Source organism: Oncorhynchus masou, chromosome 29, assembly GCF_036934945.1.
Source record: "Oncorhynchus masou masou isolate Uvic2021 chromosome 29, UVic_Omas_1.1, whole genome shotgun sequence".
NCBI classification, from domain to species: Eukaryota; Metazoa; Chordata; class Actinopteri; order Salmoniformes; family Salmonidae; genus Oncorhynchus; species Oncorhynchus masou.
In genome coordinates this window covers 80346357-80362687 of record NC_088240.1, presented here as the reverse complement: position 1 = coordinate 80362687, position 16331 = coordinate 80346357, and the positions used below count along the sequence as shown (strand labels likewise).

At 45.8% G+C, this 16331-nt stretch overlaps 1 protein-coding gene across 1 annotated transcript; it reads left to right on the top strand.

Annotated features, from left to right (window-relative positions):
* The first annotated feature begins 11766 nt into the window (after positions 1 to 11766).
* Positions 11767 to 14570, top strand: LOC135520713 (ictacalcin-like). The gene is made up of 3 exons (XM_064946471.1): positions 11767 to 11874; positions 13740 to 13882; positions 14139 to 14570. The coding sequence occupies exons 2-3, from the start codon at positions 13745 to 13747 to the stop codon at positions 14277 to 14279; spliced, it is 279 nt and encodes a 92-aa protein (XP_064802543.1). The 5' UTR covers positions 11767 to 11874; positions 13740 to 13744; the 3' UTR covers positions 14280 to 14570.
* The last annotated feature ends 1761 nt before the right edge of the window (positions 14571 to 16331 follow it).

Sequence of the window (16331 nt, the reverse complement as noted above, 5' to 3'; positions counted from 1 at the left end):
AGTGGAGAAGAGACTGGAGTGCAGAGTGGAGAAGAGACTGGAGTGGAGAGTGGAGAAGTGACTGGAGTGGAGAGTGGAGAAGAGACTAGAGTGGAGAGGGTGGAAGAGACTGGAGTGGAGAGTGGAGAAAAGACTGGAGTGGAGAGTGGAGAAGAGACTGGAGTGCAGAGTGGAGAAGATACTGGAGTGGAGAGTGGAGAAGAGACTGGAGCATAGAGTGGAGAGTGGAGAAGAGACTGGAGTCGAGAGTGCAGAAGAGACTAGAGCATAGAGTGGAGAGTGGAGAAGAGAATGGAGTGGAGAGTGCAGAAGAGACTGGAGTGCAGAGTGGAGAAAAGACTGGAGTGGAGAGTGGAGAAAAGACTGGAGTGCAGAGTGGAGAAGAGACTGGAGTGGAGAGTGGAGAAGAGACTGGAGTGGAGAGTGGAGAAGAGACTGGAGTGGAGAATAGAGAGAAACACAATCTGTCTTACACTTAGCTGAAGACAGATTTCACTCAGATTCCTCACGTTGTAATTAAGCCTCTTCATCTGTATAAACCTCTGGTCGACTCTGAACACACACAGACACACACACACACACACACACACACACACACACACACACACACACACACACACACACACACACACACACACACACACACACACACACACACACACACACACACACACACACACACACACACACACACACACACACACACACACACTCACTCACAAACACAGATACATTCTATTGCAGTGAGTCACCAACTTTGTTACACAGTGACACACACTTAACTGAGTTCATGCTCCTGACTGCACCCACTGCCCCCACCCCTCTGTAACGGCCGTTAGTGGAAGAAGGTGAGGACCAAGGTGCAGCGTGGTACGTGTTCGGCATTTTATTAAATATAACTGAACACTAAATACAAAGTAACAAAAGGCACAACCGAAACAGCTCCGTCAGGTGCAAAACACACTAAACAGAAAAAACTACCCACAACCCATAGTGGGAAAACAGGCTGCCTAAGTATGGTTCTCAATCAGAGACAATGATGACAGCTACCTCTGATTGGGAACCATACCAGGCCAAACACCAACAAATATAACACACAGAACAAAACATAGAATGCCCACCCCAACTCACGCCCTGACCAAACTAAAATAGAGACATAAAAAAGGAACTACGGTCAGGACGTGACACCCTCCTCTCTCTCTCTCTCTCTCTCTCTCTCTCTCTCTCTCTCTCGCCCTCTCTCTCTATGTCTCTCTCTCCTCCCTCTTTCTCTCTAGAGGCAGAGGGCTAATAACATCGCATCCATAGAAATGATTTATTCAGCACCTCCCTCATTTAGCACTATAACAACTAGCATAGAGCTGCTACTTAATCACTGTGACTATACCAGCTGTACACACACACACACACACACACACATACACACACACACACACACACACCTTTTGACAGGACGGATCAATGTTTTCTGTTTGTAACATGTTGTTTTTGTTATAATGGAACAGAAATGTCACTGATAGATTCTGAGTGCCAGGGAAGCTCAGCTGAAATATGTGTTTTCAATGTGTTTAACCCATAAAGTGTTTAACCCATGGAGTTTTCCACTTCATGGGTGGTACTGTACTACGGTACTCCACTACTGTTACGTTCCTGGCAGCCCAGAAGGGTCCCACCCTGGAATTTCAAATCCTTGCTGTTTCATGTCTAAACATCAACCAGTCTCAACCCCAAATCACATGAATGTCCTGAAAGCGCGCGTGCGTGTGTGTGTTTCTGTGTGTCTGCTTGCATGTGTGTGTGTGTGTGTGTGTGTGTGTGTGTGTGTGTGTGTGTGTGTGTGTGTGTGTGTGTGTGTGTGTGTGTGTGTGTGTGTGTGTGTGTGTGTGTGTGTGTGTGTGTGCGTGCGTGCGTGCGTGCGTGCGTGCGTGCGTGTGTGTGTGTGTGTGTCCTAAAGCCTAAAGTAATATATCTTCTACATGGGCTTGCTCCGACCTAACTTTCCGATTTGGTCCTGCAGTTTATACCTACACGTACGCTACGGTCACTAGACGCAGGCCTCCGAATTGTCCCTAGAATTTCTAAGCAAACAGCTGGAGGCAGGGCCTTTTCCTATAGAGCTCCATTTTTATGGAATGGTCTGCCTACCCATGTGAGAGACGCAGACTCAGTCTCAACCTTCAAGTCTTTACTGAAGACTCGTCTCTTCAGTGGGTCATATGATTGAGTGTAGTCTGGCCCAGGAGTGTGAAGGTGAATGGAAAGGCTGAAGCAACGAGCCGCCCTTGCTGTCTCTGCCTGACCGGTTCCCATCTCTCCACTGGGATTCTCTGCCTCTAACCCTATTACAGGGGCTGAGTCACTGGCTTACTGGGGCTCTTTCATACCGTCCCTAGGAGGGGTGCGTCACTTGATTGGGTTGGGTCACTGACGTGGTCTTCCTGTCTGGATTGGCGCCCCCCCATTGGGTTGTGCCGTGGTGGAGATATTTGTGGGCTGTACTCGGCCTTGTCTCAGGATGGTAAGTTGGTGGTTGAAGATATCCCTCTAGTGGTGTGGGGGCTGTGCTTTGGCAAAGTGGGTGGGGTTATATCCTCGCTTTTGGCCCTGTCCGGGAGTATCATCGGATGGACCACGGTGTCTCCTGACCCCTCCAGTATTTATGCTGCAGTAGTTTATGTGTCGGGGGCCTCGGGTCAGTCTATTATATCTGGAGTATTTCTCCTGTCTTTTCCTGTGTCCTGTGTGAGTTTAAGTATGCTCTCTAATTCACTTTCTCTCTTTCTTTCTCACTCTCTCTCAGAGGAACTGAGCCCTAGGACCATGCCTCAGGACAACCTGGCATGATGACTCCTTGCTGTCCCCAGTCCACCTGGCCGTGCTGCTACTCCATTTTCAACTGTTCTGCCTGCAGCTATGGAACCCTGACCTGTTCACCGGACGTGCTACCTGTCCCAGACCTGCTGTTTTCAATTCTCTAGAGACAGCAGGAGCGGTAGAGACACTCTCAATGATTGGCTATGAAAAACCAACTGACATTTACTCCTGAGGTGCTGACTTGCGGCACCCTCGACAACTACTGTGATTATTATTATTTGACCATGCTGGTCATTTATGAACATTTGAACATCTTGGCCATGTTCTGTTATTATCTCCACCCGGCACAACCAGAAAAGGACTGGCCACCCCACATAGCCTGGTTCCTCTCTAGGTTTCTTCCGAGGTTTTGGCCTTTCTAGGGAGTTTTTCCTAGCCACCGTGCTTCTACACCTGCATTGCTTGCTGTTTGGGGTTTTAGGCTGGGTTTCTGTACAGCACTTTGATATATCAGCTCTTGTAAGAAGGGCTATATAAATACATTTGATTTTAAATCAATTTGAATCTAAACGTTGCTAAATGTTTCTACTGTTATGTTTGTTGTGTTGTCTTATTCACATCAAAGTCTTTGTGTTTCTGAATGTGAAGTCGTCACATCACACACACACACATACACACACACACACACACACACACACAGTCACACACACTCACACAAACACAGATACATTCTATTGCAGTGAGTCACCAACTTTGTTACACAATGACACACACTTAACTGAGTTTATTCTCCTGACTCCACCCACTGCCCCCACCCCTCTGTAACGGCCGTTAGTGGAAGAAGGTGAGGACCAAGGTGCAGCGTGGTATATGTTCGGCATTTTATTAAATATAACTGAACACTAAATACAAAGTAACAAAAGGCACAACCGAAACAGCTCCGTCAGGTGCAAAAGACACTAAACAGAAAAAAACTACCCACAACCCATAGTGGGAAAACAGGCTGCCTAAGTATGGTTCTCAATCAGAGACAATGATGACAGCTACCTCTGATTGGGAACCATACCAGGCCAAACACCAACAAATATAACACACAGAACAAAACATAGAATGCCCACCCCAACTCACGCCCTGACCAAACTAAAATAGAGGACAGCTAAGAAAGGCTAATATCCCTCTAGTTTATCTTTACATAAACACACCTGATGTTAATGTGCAGCCAGGCATAAAGGCATCATTATAGTGAGGATATTAGTGTGTACAGTGCAGGGGTATGTTAAGGATGGGTTGGAGGAGATCAGTATCATTGGGAATATGCTTTATGGCATTAACTGTGCTGGAGAGTTCAAGGCAAAAAGGGATACTCCATTCCTCTTTTTCTACTTTTAGAAAAAACGGTTCTGGATAGAACCAAAAAGGGTTATATTGCTTGGCACCCCTGAAGGTTCTATATAGAACCCTATTTGATAAGAATCCAGAGGGTTATTCTTCACTGAACCATAATGGGTTCCATATAAATTTGAACCCTTGGAAACAATGTCAGTTCTTTATAGAACCTTAAGGGGTGCCATATACAGCATGAAGCAAGCAAAGCCTTTTTGGTTCTATCAGAATCTTTTTTTTCCCAGAGTGTAGATTTGTCTTTCTCTAGAGCTGAGATGGGTTCCAGGAAGTGGTGATGGTTGTGAATGAGTCTTTGTGGTGCTTTTTGCTGTAATCAGGCTCACACAACACCACACACCCCTCATAGAAGCACGTGAAATTAGTCTGACTGCTATTGGCCGAGTCGCAATTGTTAATGAGAACTTGTTCTCAACTTGCCTACCTGGTGAAATAAAAAAATTACATACATGTAGACACGCGTACACAAACACACACACACACACACACACACACACACACACACACACACACACACACACACACACACACACACACACGACTGATTGTAGAACTAGAGTGGTACTAAATGACCAGCACTATCTTGCTTAGTTGCCTCTCTAGTGCAAAGTCTTGTGTGTGGTGTGTTTCCCATGAGATAAAGGATAAATAAGCCGTGCTTGACTTGGGCAGGAGCTCTCCGAAGCTGAGTACCAGCACCTCAAGTTATTTTCTGCTTGAGCTCCTGTTCCTCTTATAGAATATTATCTCAAAAGTATTGTGGTGCTCCTGCACCTAAATATAAACAGTACCGCCAACCAAAATGATTACCGGAACCAATTTCAGTCCAAGTCAAGCACCGTAAATAAGTCACACCACCGTGTGTGATGCCTCTGGTCACAGGGTGTTGTGTGATGCCTCTGCTAACAGGGTGTTGTGTGTGATGCCTCTGCTCACAGGGTGTTGTGTGATGCCTCTGCTCACAGGGTGTTGTGTGATGCCTCTGTTCACAGGCTGTTGTGTGATGCCTCTGCTCACAGGGTGTTGTGTGTGATGCCTCTGCTCACAGGGTGTTGTTTGATGCCTCTCTTCACAGGGTGTTGTTTGATGCCTCTGTTCACAGGGTGTTGTTTGATGCCTCTGCTCACAGGGTGTTGTGTGTGATGCCTCTGTTCACAGGGTGTTGTTTGATGCCTCTGTTCACAGGGTGTTGTTTGATGCCTCTGCTCACAGGGTGTGGTTTGATGCCTCTGCTCACAGGATGTTGGTGTGTCTGTCTGTGTTTGTATGTATGCGTAGTTTCACAGGGCATGTCACCTGAATTCTGATTTTCTACTTTAGAATAGTAATGTTCACAATAACCCGGAGGGGTCTATGGAGGCAGTCAGCCAGTAAGGTAGCCCTACAGGTTAGTTTGGCCAGTTTGGAGAAGTTTGGCATGTCTGGAGAAGTATTGCCAGATTGGAGAAGCTTGGCCATTTTGGAGAAGCTTGGCCAGTTTGGAGAAGTTTTTCCGGTTTAGAGAAGCTTGGCCAGTTTGGAGAAGTTTTTCCGTATTGGAGAAGCTTGGCCAGTTTGGAGAAGTTTTGCCGGTTTGGAGAAGTTTTTCCGGTTTGGAGAAGCTTGGCCAGTTTGCAGAAGTTTTTCCGGTTTGGAGAAGCTGGGCCAGTTTGCAGAAGTTTTTCCGTATTGGAGAAGCTTGGCCAGTTTGGAGAAGTTTTTCCAGTTTGTAGAAGCTTGGCCAGATTGGAGTAGTTTTGCCGGTTTGGAGAAGCTTGGCCAGTTTAGAGAAGCTTGGCCAGTTTGGAGAAGCTTTTTCGGTTTGGATAAGCTTGGCCAGTTTGGAGAGGTTTTTCCGGTTTGGAGAAGTTTTTCCGGTTTGGAGAACTTTTTCGGGTTTGGAGAAGCTTGGCCAGTTTGAAGAAGTTTTGCTGGCTTGGAGAAGTTTTTCCGGTTGGGAGAAGCTTGGCCAGTTTGGAGAGGTTTTTCCGGTTTGGAGAAGCTTGGCCAGATTGGAGAAGCTTGGCCAATTTGGAGAAGTTTTTCCGGTCTGGAGAAGCTTGGCCAGTTCGGAGAAGTTTTTCTGGTTTGGAAAAGCTTGGCCAGTTTGAAGAAGATTTTCCGGTTTGGAGAAGCTTGGCCAGATTGGAGTAGTTTTGCCAGTTTGGAGAAGCTTGGCCAGTTTGGAGAGGTTTTTCTGGGTTGGAAAAGCTTGGCCAGTTTGGAGAAGTTTTTCCGGTTTGTAGAAACTTGGCCAGTTTGGAGAAGCTTTTCCGGTTTGGAGAAGCTTGGACAGATTGGAGTAGTTTTGCCGGTTTGGATAAGCTTGGCCAGTTTAGAGAAGCTTGGCCAGTTTGGAGAAGCTTTTTCGGTTTGGATAAGCTTGTCCAGTTTTGAGAAGTTTTTCCGGTTTGGAGAAGTGTTTCCGGATTGGAGAAGTTTTTCCGGTTTGGAGAATTTTTTCCGGTTTGGAGAAGCTTGGCCAGTTTGAAGAAGTTTTGCTGGCTTGGAGAAGTTTTTCCGGTTGGGAGAAGCTTGGCCAGTTTGGAGAGGTTTTTCCGGTTTGGAGAAGCTTGGCCAGTTTGGAGAAGCTTGGCCAATTTGGAGAAGTTTTTCTGGTTTGGAAAAGCTTGGCCAGTTTGGAGAAGTTTTTCCGGTTTGGAGAAGCTTGGCCAGATTGGAGTAGTTTTGCCGGTTTGGAGAAGCTTGGCCAGTTTGGGGAGGTTTTTCTGGTTTGGAGAAGCTTGGTCAGTTCTGAGACGTTTTTCCGGTTTGGAAAAGCTTGACCAGTTTGGAGAAGTTTTTCCGGTTTGTAGAAACTTGGCCAGATTGGAGTCGTTTTGCCGGTTTGGAGAAGTTTGGCCAGTTTAGAGAAGCTTGGCCAGTTTGGAGAAGCTTTTCCGTATTGGAGAAGCTTGGCCAGTTTGGAGAAGTTTTTCCGGTTTGGAGAAGCTTGGCCATATCGGAGAATTTTTCCGGTTTGGAAAAGCTTGGCCAGTTTGGAGAAGTTTTTCCGGTTTGGAGAAGCTTGGCCAGTTCAGAGAAGCTTGGCCAGTTTGGAGAAGCTTTTCCGTATTGGAGAAGCTTGGCCAGTTTGGATAAATTTTTCCGGTTTGGAGAAGCTTGGCCAGTTTGGAGAAGCTTGGCCAGTTTGAAGAAGTTTTTCCGGTTTGGAGAAGCTTGGCCAGATTGGAGAAGTTTTTCCGGTTTGGAGAAACTTGGCCAGTTTGGAGAAGTTTTTCCGGTTTGGAGAAGCATGTCCAGTTTGGAGAAGCTTGGCCAGTTTGGAGAGGTTTTGCCGGTTTGGAGAAGTTTTTACGGTTTGGAAAAGCTATGACAGTTTGGAGAAGTTTTTCCGGTTTGGAGAAGCTTGGCCAGATTGGAGTAGGTTTGCCGGTTTGGAGAAGCTCGACCAGTTTGGAGAAGCTTGGCCAGTTTAGAGAAGCTTGGCCAGTTTGGAGAAGCTTTTCCGTATTGGAGAAGCTTGGCCAGTTTGGAGAAGCTTAGTCAGTTTGGAGAAGCTCGGCCAGTTTGGAGAAGTTTTTCTGGTTTGGAGACGCTTGGCCAGATTAGAGAAGCTTGGCCAGTTTGGAGAAGCTTGGCCAGTTTGGAGAAGCTTGGCAAGTTTGGAGAAGCTTGGCCAGTTTGGAGAAGATTTTCCGGTTTGGAGAAGCTTGGAAAATTTGGAGAAGCTTGGCCAGTTTGGAGAAGCTTTTTCCGTATTGGAGAAGCATGGCCAGTTTGGAGAAGCTTAGCCAGTTTGGAGAAGCTTGGCCAGTTTGGAGAAGTTTTTCCAGTTTGGAGAAGCTTGGCCAGTTTGGAGATGTTTTGCAGGTTTGGAGAAGCTTGGCCAGTTTGGAGAAGCTTTTCCGGTTATGAGAAGCTTGGTCAATTTGGAGAAGCTTGGTCAGTTTGGAGAAGCTTAGCCAGTTTGGAGAAATTTTGCAGGTTTGGAGAAGCTTGGCCATATCGGAGAATTTTTTCCGGTTTGGAAAAGCTTGGCCAGTTTGGAGAAGTTTTTCCGGTTTGGAGAAGCTTGGCCAGTTCAGAGAAGCTTGGCCAGTTTGGAGAAGCTTTTCCGTATTGGAGAAGCTTGGCCAGTTTGGATACATTTTTCCGGTTTGGAGAAGCTTGGCCAGTTTGGAGAAGCTTGGCCAGTTTGGAGAGGTTTTGCCGGTTTGGAGAAGTTTTTCCGGTTTGGAGAAGCTTGGCCAGATTGGAGTAGGTTTGCCGGTTTGGAGAAGCTCGACCAGTTTGGAGAAGCTTGGCCAGTTTAGAGATGCTTGGCCAGTTTGGAGAAGCTTTTCCGTATTGGAGAAGCTTGGCCAGTTTGGAGAAGCTTAGTCAGTTTGGAGAAGCTCGGCCAGTTTGGAGAAGTTTTTCTGGTTTGGAGACGCTTGGCCAGATTAGAGAAGCTTGGCCAGTTTGGAGAAGCTTGGCCAGTTTGGAGAAGCTTGGCAAGTTTGCAGAAGCTTGGCCAGTTTGGAGAAGATTTTCCGGTTTGGAGAAGCTTGGAAAATTTGGAGAAGCTTGGCCAGTTTGGAGAAGCTTTTTCCGTATTGGAGAAGCATGGCCAGTTTGGAGAAGCTTAGCCAGTTTGGAGAAGCTTGGCCAGTTTGGAGAAGTTTTTCCAGTTTGGAGAAGCTTGGCCAGTTTGGAGATGTTTTGCAGGTTTGGAGAAGCTTGGCCAGTTTGGAGAAGCTTTTCCGGTTTTGAGAAGCTTGGCCAATTTGGAGAAGCTTGGCCAGTTTGGAGAAGCTTAGCCAGTTTGGAGAAATTTTGCAGGTTTGGAGAAGCTTGGCCAGTTTGGAGAAGCTTGGCAAGTTTAGAGAAGCTTGGCCAGTTTGGAGAAGCTTTTCCGTATTGGAGAAGCTTGGAAAGTTTAGAGAAGCTTGGCCAGTTTGGAGAAGCTTGGCAAGTTTGGAGAACCTTGGCCAGTTTGGAGAAGTTTTTCCGGTTTGTAGAAACTTGGCCAGTTCGGAGAAGTTTTTAAGGTTTGGAGAAGCTTGGCCAGTTTGGAAAAGCTTGGCCAGTTTGGAGAGATTTTTCCGGTTTGGAGAAGATTGGCCAGATTGGAATAGTTTTGCCAGTTTGGAGAAGCTTTTCCGGTATTGAGAAGCTTGGCCAATTTGGAGAAGCTTGGCCAGTTTGGAGAAGCTTTTCCGGTTTTCAGAAGCTTGGCCAGTTTGGAGAAGCTTTTCCGTATTGGAGAAGCTTTGCCAGTTTGGAGAAGCTTGGCCAGATTGGAGTAGTTTTGCCGGTTTGGAGAAGCTCAACCAGTTTGGAGAAGCTTGGCCAGTTTAGAGAAGCTTGGCCATTTTGGAGAAGCTTTTCTGTATTGGAGAAGCTTCGCCAGTTTGGAGAAGCTTCGTCAGTTTGGAGAACCTTGGACAGTTTGGAGAAGTTTTGCAGGTTTGGAGAAGCTTGGCCAGTTTAGAGAAGCTTGGCCAGTTTGGAGAAGTTTTTTCCGGTTTGGAGAAGCTTGGCCAGATTGGAGTAGTTTTGCCGGTTTGGAGAAGCTCGACCAGTTTGGAGAAGCTTAGTCAGTTTGGAGAAGCTTGGCCAGTTTGGAGAAGTTTTTCCGGTTTGGAGAAGCTTGGCCAGTTTGGAGAAGCTTTTCCGGTTTTGAGAAGCTTGGCCAATTTGGAGAAGCTTGGCCAGGTTGGAGAAGTTTTTCCGGTTTTGAGAAGCTTGGCCAGATTGGAGAAGTTTTTCCGGTTTGGAGAAGCTTGGCCATTTTGGAGAAGTTTTGCCGGTTTGGAGAAGCTTGACCAGTTTGGAGAAGTTTTTCTGGTTTGGAGAACCTTGGCCAGTTTGGAGAAGCTTTTCCGTATTGGAGAAGCTTCGCCAGTTTGGAGAAGCTTCGTCAGTTTGGAGAACCTTGGACAGTTTGGAGAAGTTTTTCCGGTTTGGAGAAGCTTGGCCAGTTTAGAGAAGCTTGGCCAGTTTGGAGAAGTTTTTTCCGGTTTGGAGAAGCTTGGCCAGATTGGAGTAGTTTTGCCGGTTTGGAGAAGCTCGACCAGTTTGGAGAAGCTTGGCCAGTTTGGAGAAGCTTTTCCGTATTGGAAAAGCTTGGCCAGTTTAGAGAAGCTTGGCCAGTTTGGAGAAGCTTGGCAAGTTTGGAGAACCTTGGCCAGTTTGGAGAAGTTTTTCCGGTTTGGAGAAACTTGACCAGTTCGGAGAAGTTTTTCAGGTTTGGAGAAGCTAGGCCAATTTGGAGAAGCTTGGCCAGATTGGAGAGATTTTTCCGGTTTGGAGAAGCTTGGCCAGATTGGAATAGTTTTGCCCGGTTTGGAGAAGCTCGACCAGTTTGTAGAACCTTGGCCAGTTTAGAGAAGCTTGACCAGTTTGGAGAAGCTTTTCCGTATTGGAGAAGCTTGGCCAGTTTGGAGAAGCTTAGTCAGTTTGGAGAAGCTTGGCCAGTTTGGAGAAGTTTTTCCGGTTTGGAGAAGCTTGGCCAGTTTAGAGAAGCTTGGCCAGTTTGGAGAAGCTTTTCCGGTTTTGAGAAGCTTGGCCAATTTGGAGAAGCTTGGCCAGGTTGGAGAAGTTTTTCCGGTTTTGAGAAGCTTGGCCAGATTGGAGAAGTTTTTCCGGTTTGGAGAAGCTTGGCCATTTTGGAGAAGTTTTGCCGGTTTGGAGAAGCTTGGCGAGTTTGGATAAGTTTTTCCAGTTTGGAGAAGCTTGACCAGTTTGGAGAAGTTTTTCTGGTTTGGAGAACCTTGGCCAGTTTGGAGAAGCTTGGCCAGTTTGGAGAAGTTTTGCCGGTTTGGAGAAGCTTGGCCAGTTTGGATAAGTTTTTCCGGTTTGGAGAAGCTTGGCCAGTTTGGAGAAGCTTGGCCAGTTTGTAGAAGTTTTTCCTGTTTGGAGAAGCTTCACCAGTTTGGAGAAGTTTTTCCGGTTTGGAGAAACTTAGCCAGTTTGGAGAAGTTTTTCCGGTTTGGAGAAGCTTCGCCAGTTTGGAGAAGTTTTACCGGTTTGGAGAAGCCTGACCAGTTTGGAGAAGCTTGGCCAGTTTGGAGAAGCTTGGCTAGTTTGGAGAAGCTTGGCCAGTTTGGAGAAGTTTTTCCGGTTTGGAGAAGCTTCGCCAGTTTGGAGAAGTTTTGCCGGTTTGGAGAAACTTAGCCAGTTTGGAGAAGTTTTTCCGGTTTGGAGAAGCTTGGCCAGTTTGAAGAAGTTTTGCCGGTTTGGAGAAGCTTGACCAGTTTGGAGAAGCTTGGCCAGTTTGGAGAAAATTTTCAAGTTTTGAGAAGCTTGGCCAGTTTGGAGAACGCTGTAGTGTAACTCCATTCTTCTTAACTGAAAAGTAGTTGGATGAATAACTATAGTCATAATAAGAGGTATTCACTCTCATTCAAAGACATTAGACATATGCAGCGATTTCTCCTTTCTGTATGTTTTCTGTTATTGTTTGGTTACTATGGTGATACAGTCATGTGAAGTAATCATTAACTTTAGAAAATCTAATATAATAAAATAGAATTCGTTCAGTAACTAGTTCACATGAATAACTCACATGTACATTAGAGTTTCCATTTCCATCAGATAAAGAGGGACAAGGAGAGGAAAGGGGAGGGGAGAGTGGGGTGTGGTAACCAATGTTTAAAACCAACAGCCCATCCCTCTCTTCCTCACTCCCTCTCTCTCTCTTTCTCTGACTGTCCAACTCCTCGCACAACTTCGGTGAGTGAAAACTAAACCTAGTAAAACATGTACCTGAGTGCCTCGCTGATAAAATGCTTCAGTTTGTTTTAGCTGTGTGTGTCTCTGATATGTTAGATGTGCCAAATTATACATTCTCAATGGGGGGATTACAACATTTATTTGCAATTGTGTGTCGTTTAATGTTTTATACTCGACTGCAAAAGTATGAATGACTTCAGGGTGTGCTTTGCAACAGTTAGTAAGTGCCTGTCCACACTGTTTATGATCTTGAGCCAAGCTCTGCGGAGGGCGTAACTCTGTCTGCCTTTCCATTCAAACATGTGTGGATGCTACTCAGAGCACTACGCAGTTTAAATGAAAGAATCTCTCTTCTCTTCCTCTCCTCCCCTCTCTCTCTCTCTCCCTCAATCCTTCCATAGTGCAGAACACTACCTCTTTCTATCCTCCACACCCCCTCTCTCTCTCTCGCTCTCTCTTTCGCTCTCTCTGTCCTTACCATAAACTCTCTCTCCCCTCGCTCTGACCATTCTGTGAGTAGAGTGTGTTTCTAGTTATCAGATGGGCAGTCTGGGGGGGGGTAAGAAGGTGTGTCTGATTGGATGCCTGCTGGTCCTGGGGCAGCTGACAGTGACTCAGAGAGAGATCAGTGGAGTCCACCACAGTGACTGGGGTTGTTCCTTACAACTGTAATGTTGTGCTTACCATGTTCATACTGTGTGGTTGCTTCAACGTCCTTATTTAACCGCACTTACTGCAAGTCACTCTGGAGAGGAGGGTCAGATAAATGAGGGATTTACATTACAGACGCTTCCTTAAACTCAAGAACTAGACTACGGGTAGGCAGAGCAAGAGAGAATAGAGAGAGCCACCTCCCTATATAGTGGTGAGATATGTGAAGGGACAGAGTGAAGAGACACACCTTAAACAAACTAGATAGAAAGAGGGTGGAGACAGGTGAGGGGTGGGGGAGGTGCTGGGATTTCTATGTTATCGTTTGCCTGAAATTACCAACGCGGCTTTCAGCCTGCCTACCAATGTCCTTCCATCTGTCTTTTTGTCTATGTGTCTGTCCCTCTCTCTCTATCTTTCTCTTTATATATATATATACTTTTTCTCTTTCTCTCCTTAAAATCCCCCAGAGTTAATGAGGGAAACATGCAAGGGTGTTGGCTAGAGCCATGTCTGTTTGTGTTTAAACAACTCAGCCCGCTCTTCTCTTCCTTTCTCCACTCCATATCCGCCTCTCTCTCTCTTTCCTCTCTCCGCCTCTCTCCCTTTCTAATTGCCTCTGTTGTGTTGCTCTCCATCTCTCCTCCCCTTCTCTTTCTCTTCCTCCCTTTGTGGTAGAGATGTAGAACTTGTTTGCAGTAGTGGGGTGTGGTGTGTGTGCAGTTAAGTCTTTGCTGCGTGTGCAACAACCGTTAATATACTTTAAACCCTCTATTCAACCTGAACCTTATGTTTAAACATGATTAAACCAGTGCCAACATGACTATTTCCCAGACATTTATGGAATGGTGACCCGGATGTAAGATAAAAATAGATTTGATTTGGATTATTCAGTCAACAATAAGACATTTATCCCTTTAACTTAGTTTCTGGGATTTCACATTTCAAAAAGTCAAATAAATTAATCAAATATTTCATATAATGTTGATAATATTAGATGTACTATACTGTGAATACAGAGTAAGCAAACATTCCTCTCTCTGTGCGTGGACATCATGTCCACTAGCATCCTGCTATCATAATAAAACATTGATAATACCACAAATTAATAACCTAAACTTGTACCTCCATCTCTCTCTCTCTCTCTCTCTCTCTCTCTCTCTCTCTCTCTCTCTCTCTCTCTCTCTGTGTGTGTGTGTGTGTGTGTGTTGTAGTCACCATGTCACAGGTCCAGCAGGCTATGGCATTGCTCATCTCAGCCTTCCACAAGTACTCTGGCAAGGAGGGCGACAAGACGACCCTGAGCAAGGGAGAACTCAAGGATCTGCTCAACGCTGAGCTTGGAGAGATCATGGGGGTGAGTGGATCCAATGAACAGTTCAGTTCAATCATGCTTTATTAACAGCACAACCAAATACAATACTGCTAAAGACAGACACTATTGAAATATTGAATTGCTTGGAACATCACAAACACATGACCCGCCTCATCCTATAGAATAACTTAATCTCTCACACCTTTATAAACAAATAACAACTGTGTGGATTCTAGTTTTAACTTCTGAAATCAAAGTCTCACCCATTACCTCTCTCTCTCTCTGATCATTATAACAGAAAAACACTGACCAGGCAAAGGTTGACAAGATCTTCAAAGATCTGGACGCTAACTCAGATGGCAGTGTGGACTTCCAGGAGTACGTCACACTGGTGGCCTGTCTGACCATGATGTGCAATGAGTTCTTCACCAAGAAGTGAAACAGCTCCCCCTGTCCACTCTCCACAGAACAGCAGCTCTTGCTCCATGTGTGAATTCATGATAAGATTAGCAAGATCCTCAATGCAGGTTCAGAGGGACAGAGATGCAGGTTTACACACATACGCAGAAAAAGGGTTGGGTTGATTATACACACCACACATAGACAGACATTTGAAGGACACAGACACTGACCTGTACACATACAGACATATAGGCTACTATCTCATGAGATGGAGAGGAAGATCTTTGGTTTGTTTAAAGTGAAAAATGAAATAAACCCTTTTAATATGTTTGGAAGAAAGCTGACTTATCATTTGTGCAGGTGTGTGTGTGTGTGTGTGTGTGTGTGTGTGTGTGTGTGTGTGTGTGTGTGTGTGTGTGTGTGTGTGTGTGTGTGTGCGTGTGCGTGTGCGCGTGCGCGTGTGCGTGTGTGTGTGTGTGTGTGTGTGTTTGTGCGTGTGCGTGTGCGTGTGTGTGTGTGTGTGTTTGTTTGTGCGTGTGTGATTGGCTGTGTATGTCCTAAATAGGATACAGCAAGCAACATGAATCAAACATGAACCTTTGTTTTCAGACACCTGGTGAAATAATGCAATATGTTGATTATGTCAAAGTAACCCAAAATCACACAATGAAATTAGGGCTTATGAGGCATACCCTATATTTGACTACTTAATTACGTCACAATATTATTATGTACTCCAGAGCCAGTAAGAATACAAGAAGTCAACTGTTACAGGTATAAAGCCGCCCTGCATAAACCGGAAATAAATAGATTAGCCAATCAGACACCTGGCTGCTGGATGGAATAAGGAAGTAATCCGCCTGGGGCGGCATGGTAGCCTAGTGGTTTGAGCGTTGGACTAGTAACCGGTAGGTTGCAAGTTCAAACCCCCGAGCTGACAGGGTACAAAGCTGTCGTTCTGCCCCTGAACAGGCAGTTAACCCACTGTTCCTAGGCCGTCATTGAAAATAAGAATTTGTTCTTAACTGACTTGACTAGTTAAATAAAGAAATAGGCTAATCCTAATCCACAGACAAAGGCCATTTTAATCGTAGATCTTCTCGGCAGGCTGGGCGCAACTGGCTGCGTCTGTGGGATTGATCCACCAAAGATTGGAGGATACCCAAAATCTATTTCTCCAATAGGAATCTCAGATCACGCTTGTGACAGCACACACATGGATCTGCCATTGACCTCAATACAACCACATGGTGATCTGTTCAACGACCCCTGTTCTGTAGTTGTCTCTGACTCTCTACCAGCTACAGGTAGTAACCGGCTTTTGCACAGAAGGCTGTAGTGAATGGAGGTGGATGGAAGCGCCTTTGATGTGGTTTAGATAATCTATTGTTTGCTTTTGGCTGTCTGGTGACATGTTCGGCAGTGTGAAGAAAATAATTTCTCTGTTTGAGACTCGACGGCAGCCTCGCCCCCTCTCTCTACCTCCTTCCCTCCATCCATCTCTCTCTCCATCTCTAACTCCTTCCCTTCCTCCATCTCTCCCTCCATCTCTACCTCCTTCCCTCCATTCATCTCGCCATCCAATCTCCAACTCCTCCCCTTCCTCCATCTTTCTTCATCTCTTCCCCAATCCCCTCCCTTCCTCCCTATCCCCTCTCTGTCCCCCTTAAAGGGACACTCATCTCCTTTCGCCTCCCTCTCCGGCTACCCTTCCTCCCTCTCCCCAGTTGTAGTTTTTCACAGTGAGAGAAAGAGAGAGAGTGAGATAGATAGGGAGAGAGAGGAAGCTGACAGTCTCGGTCCGTGCACACAAATATTCCCTGGCCTGTTTACCAACAAAAGGCAACCACCATGACTACCGTGACTCATTCATGACTCATACCACATGGATGTGGCCGGACATATATTGTTCACTAAGGCACATTGCAGGCAGGTATACACACAAACACACAATAATATATGCAATTTAGCAGCACGGAGCACAGACATACACACACACACACACACACACACACACACACACACACACACACACACACACACACACACACACACACACACACACACACACACACACACACACACACAC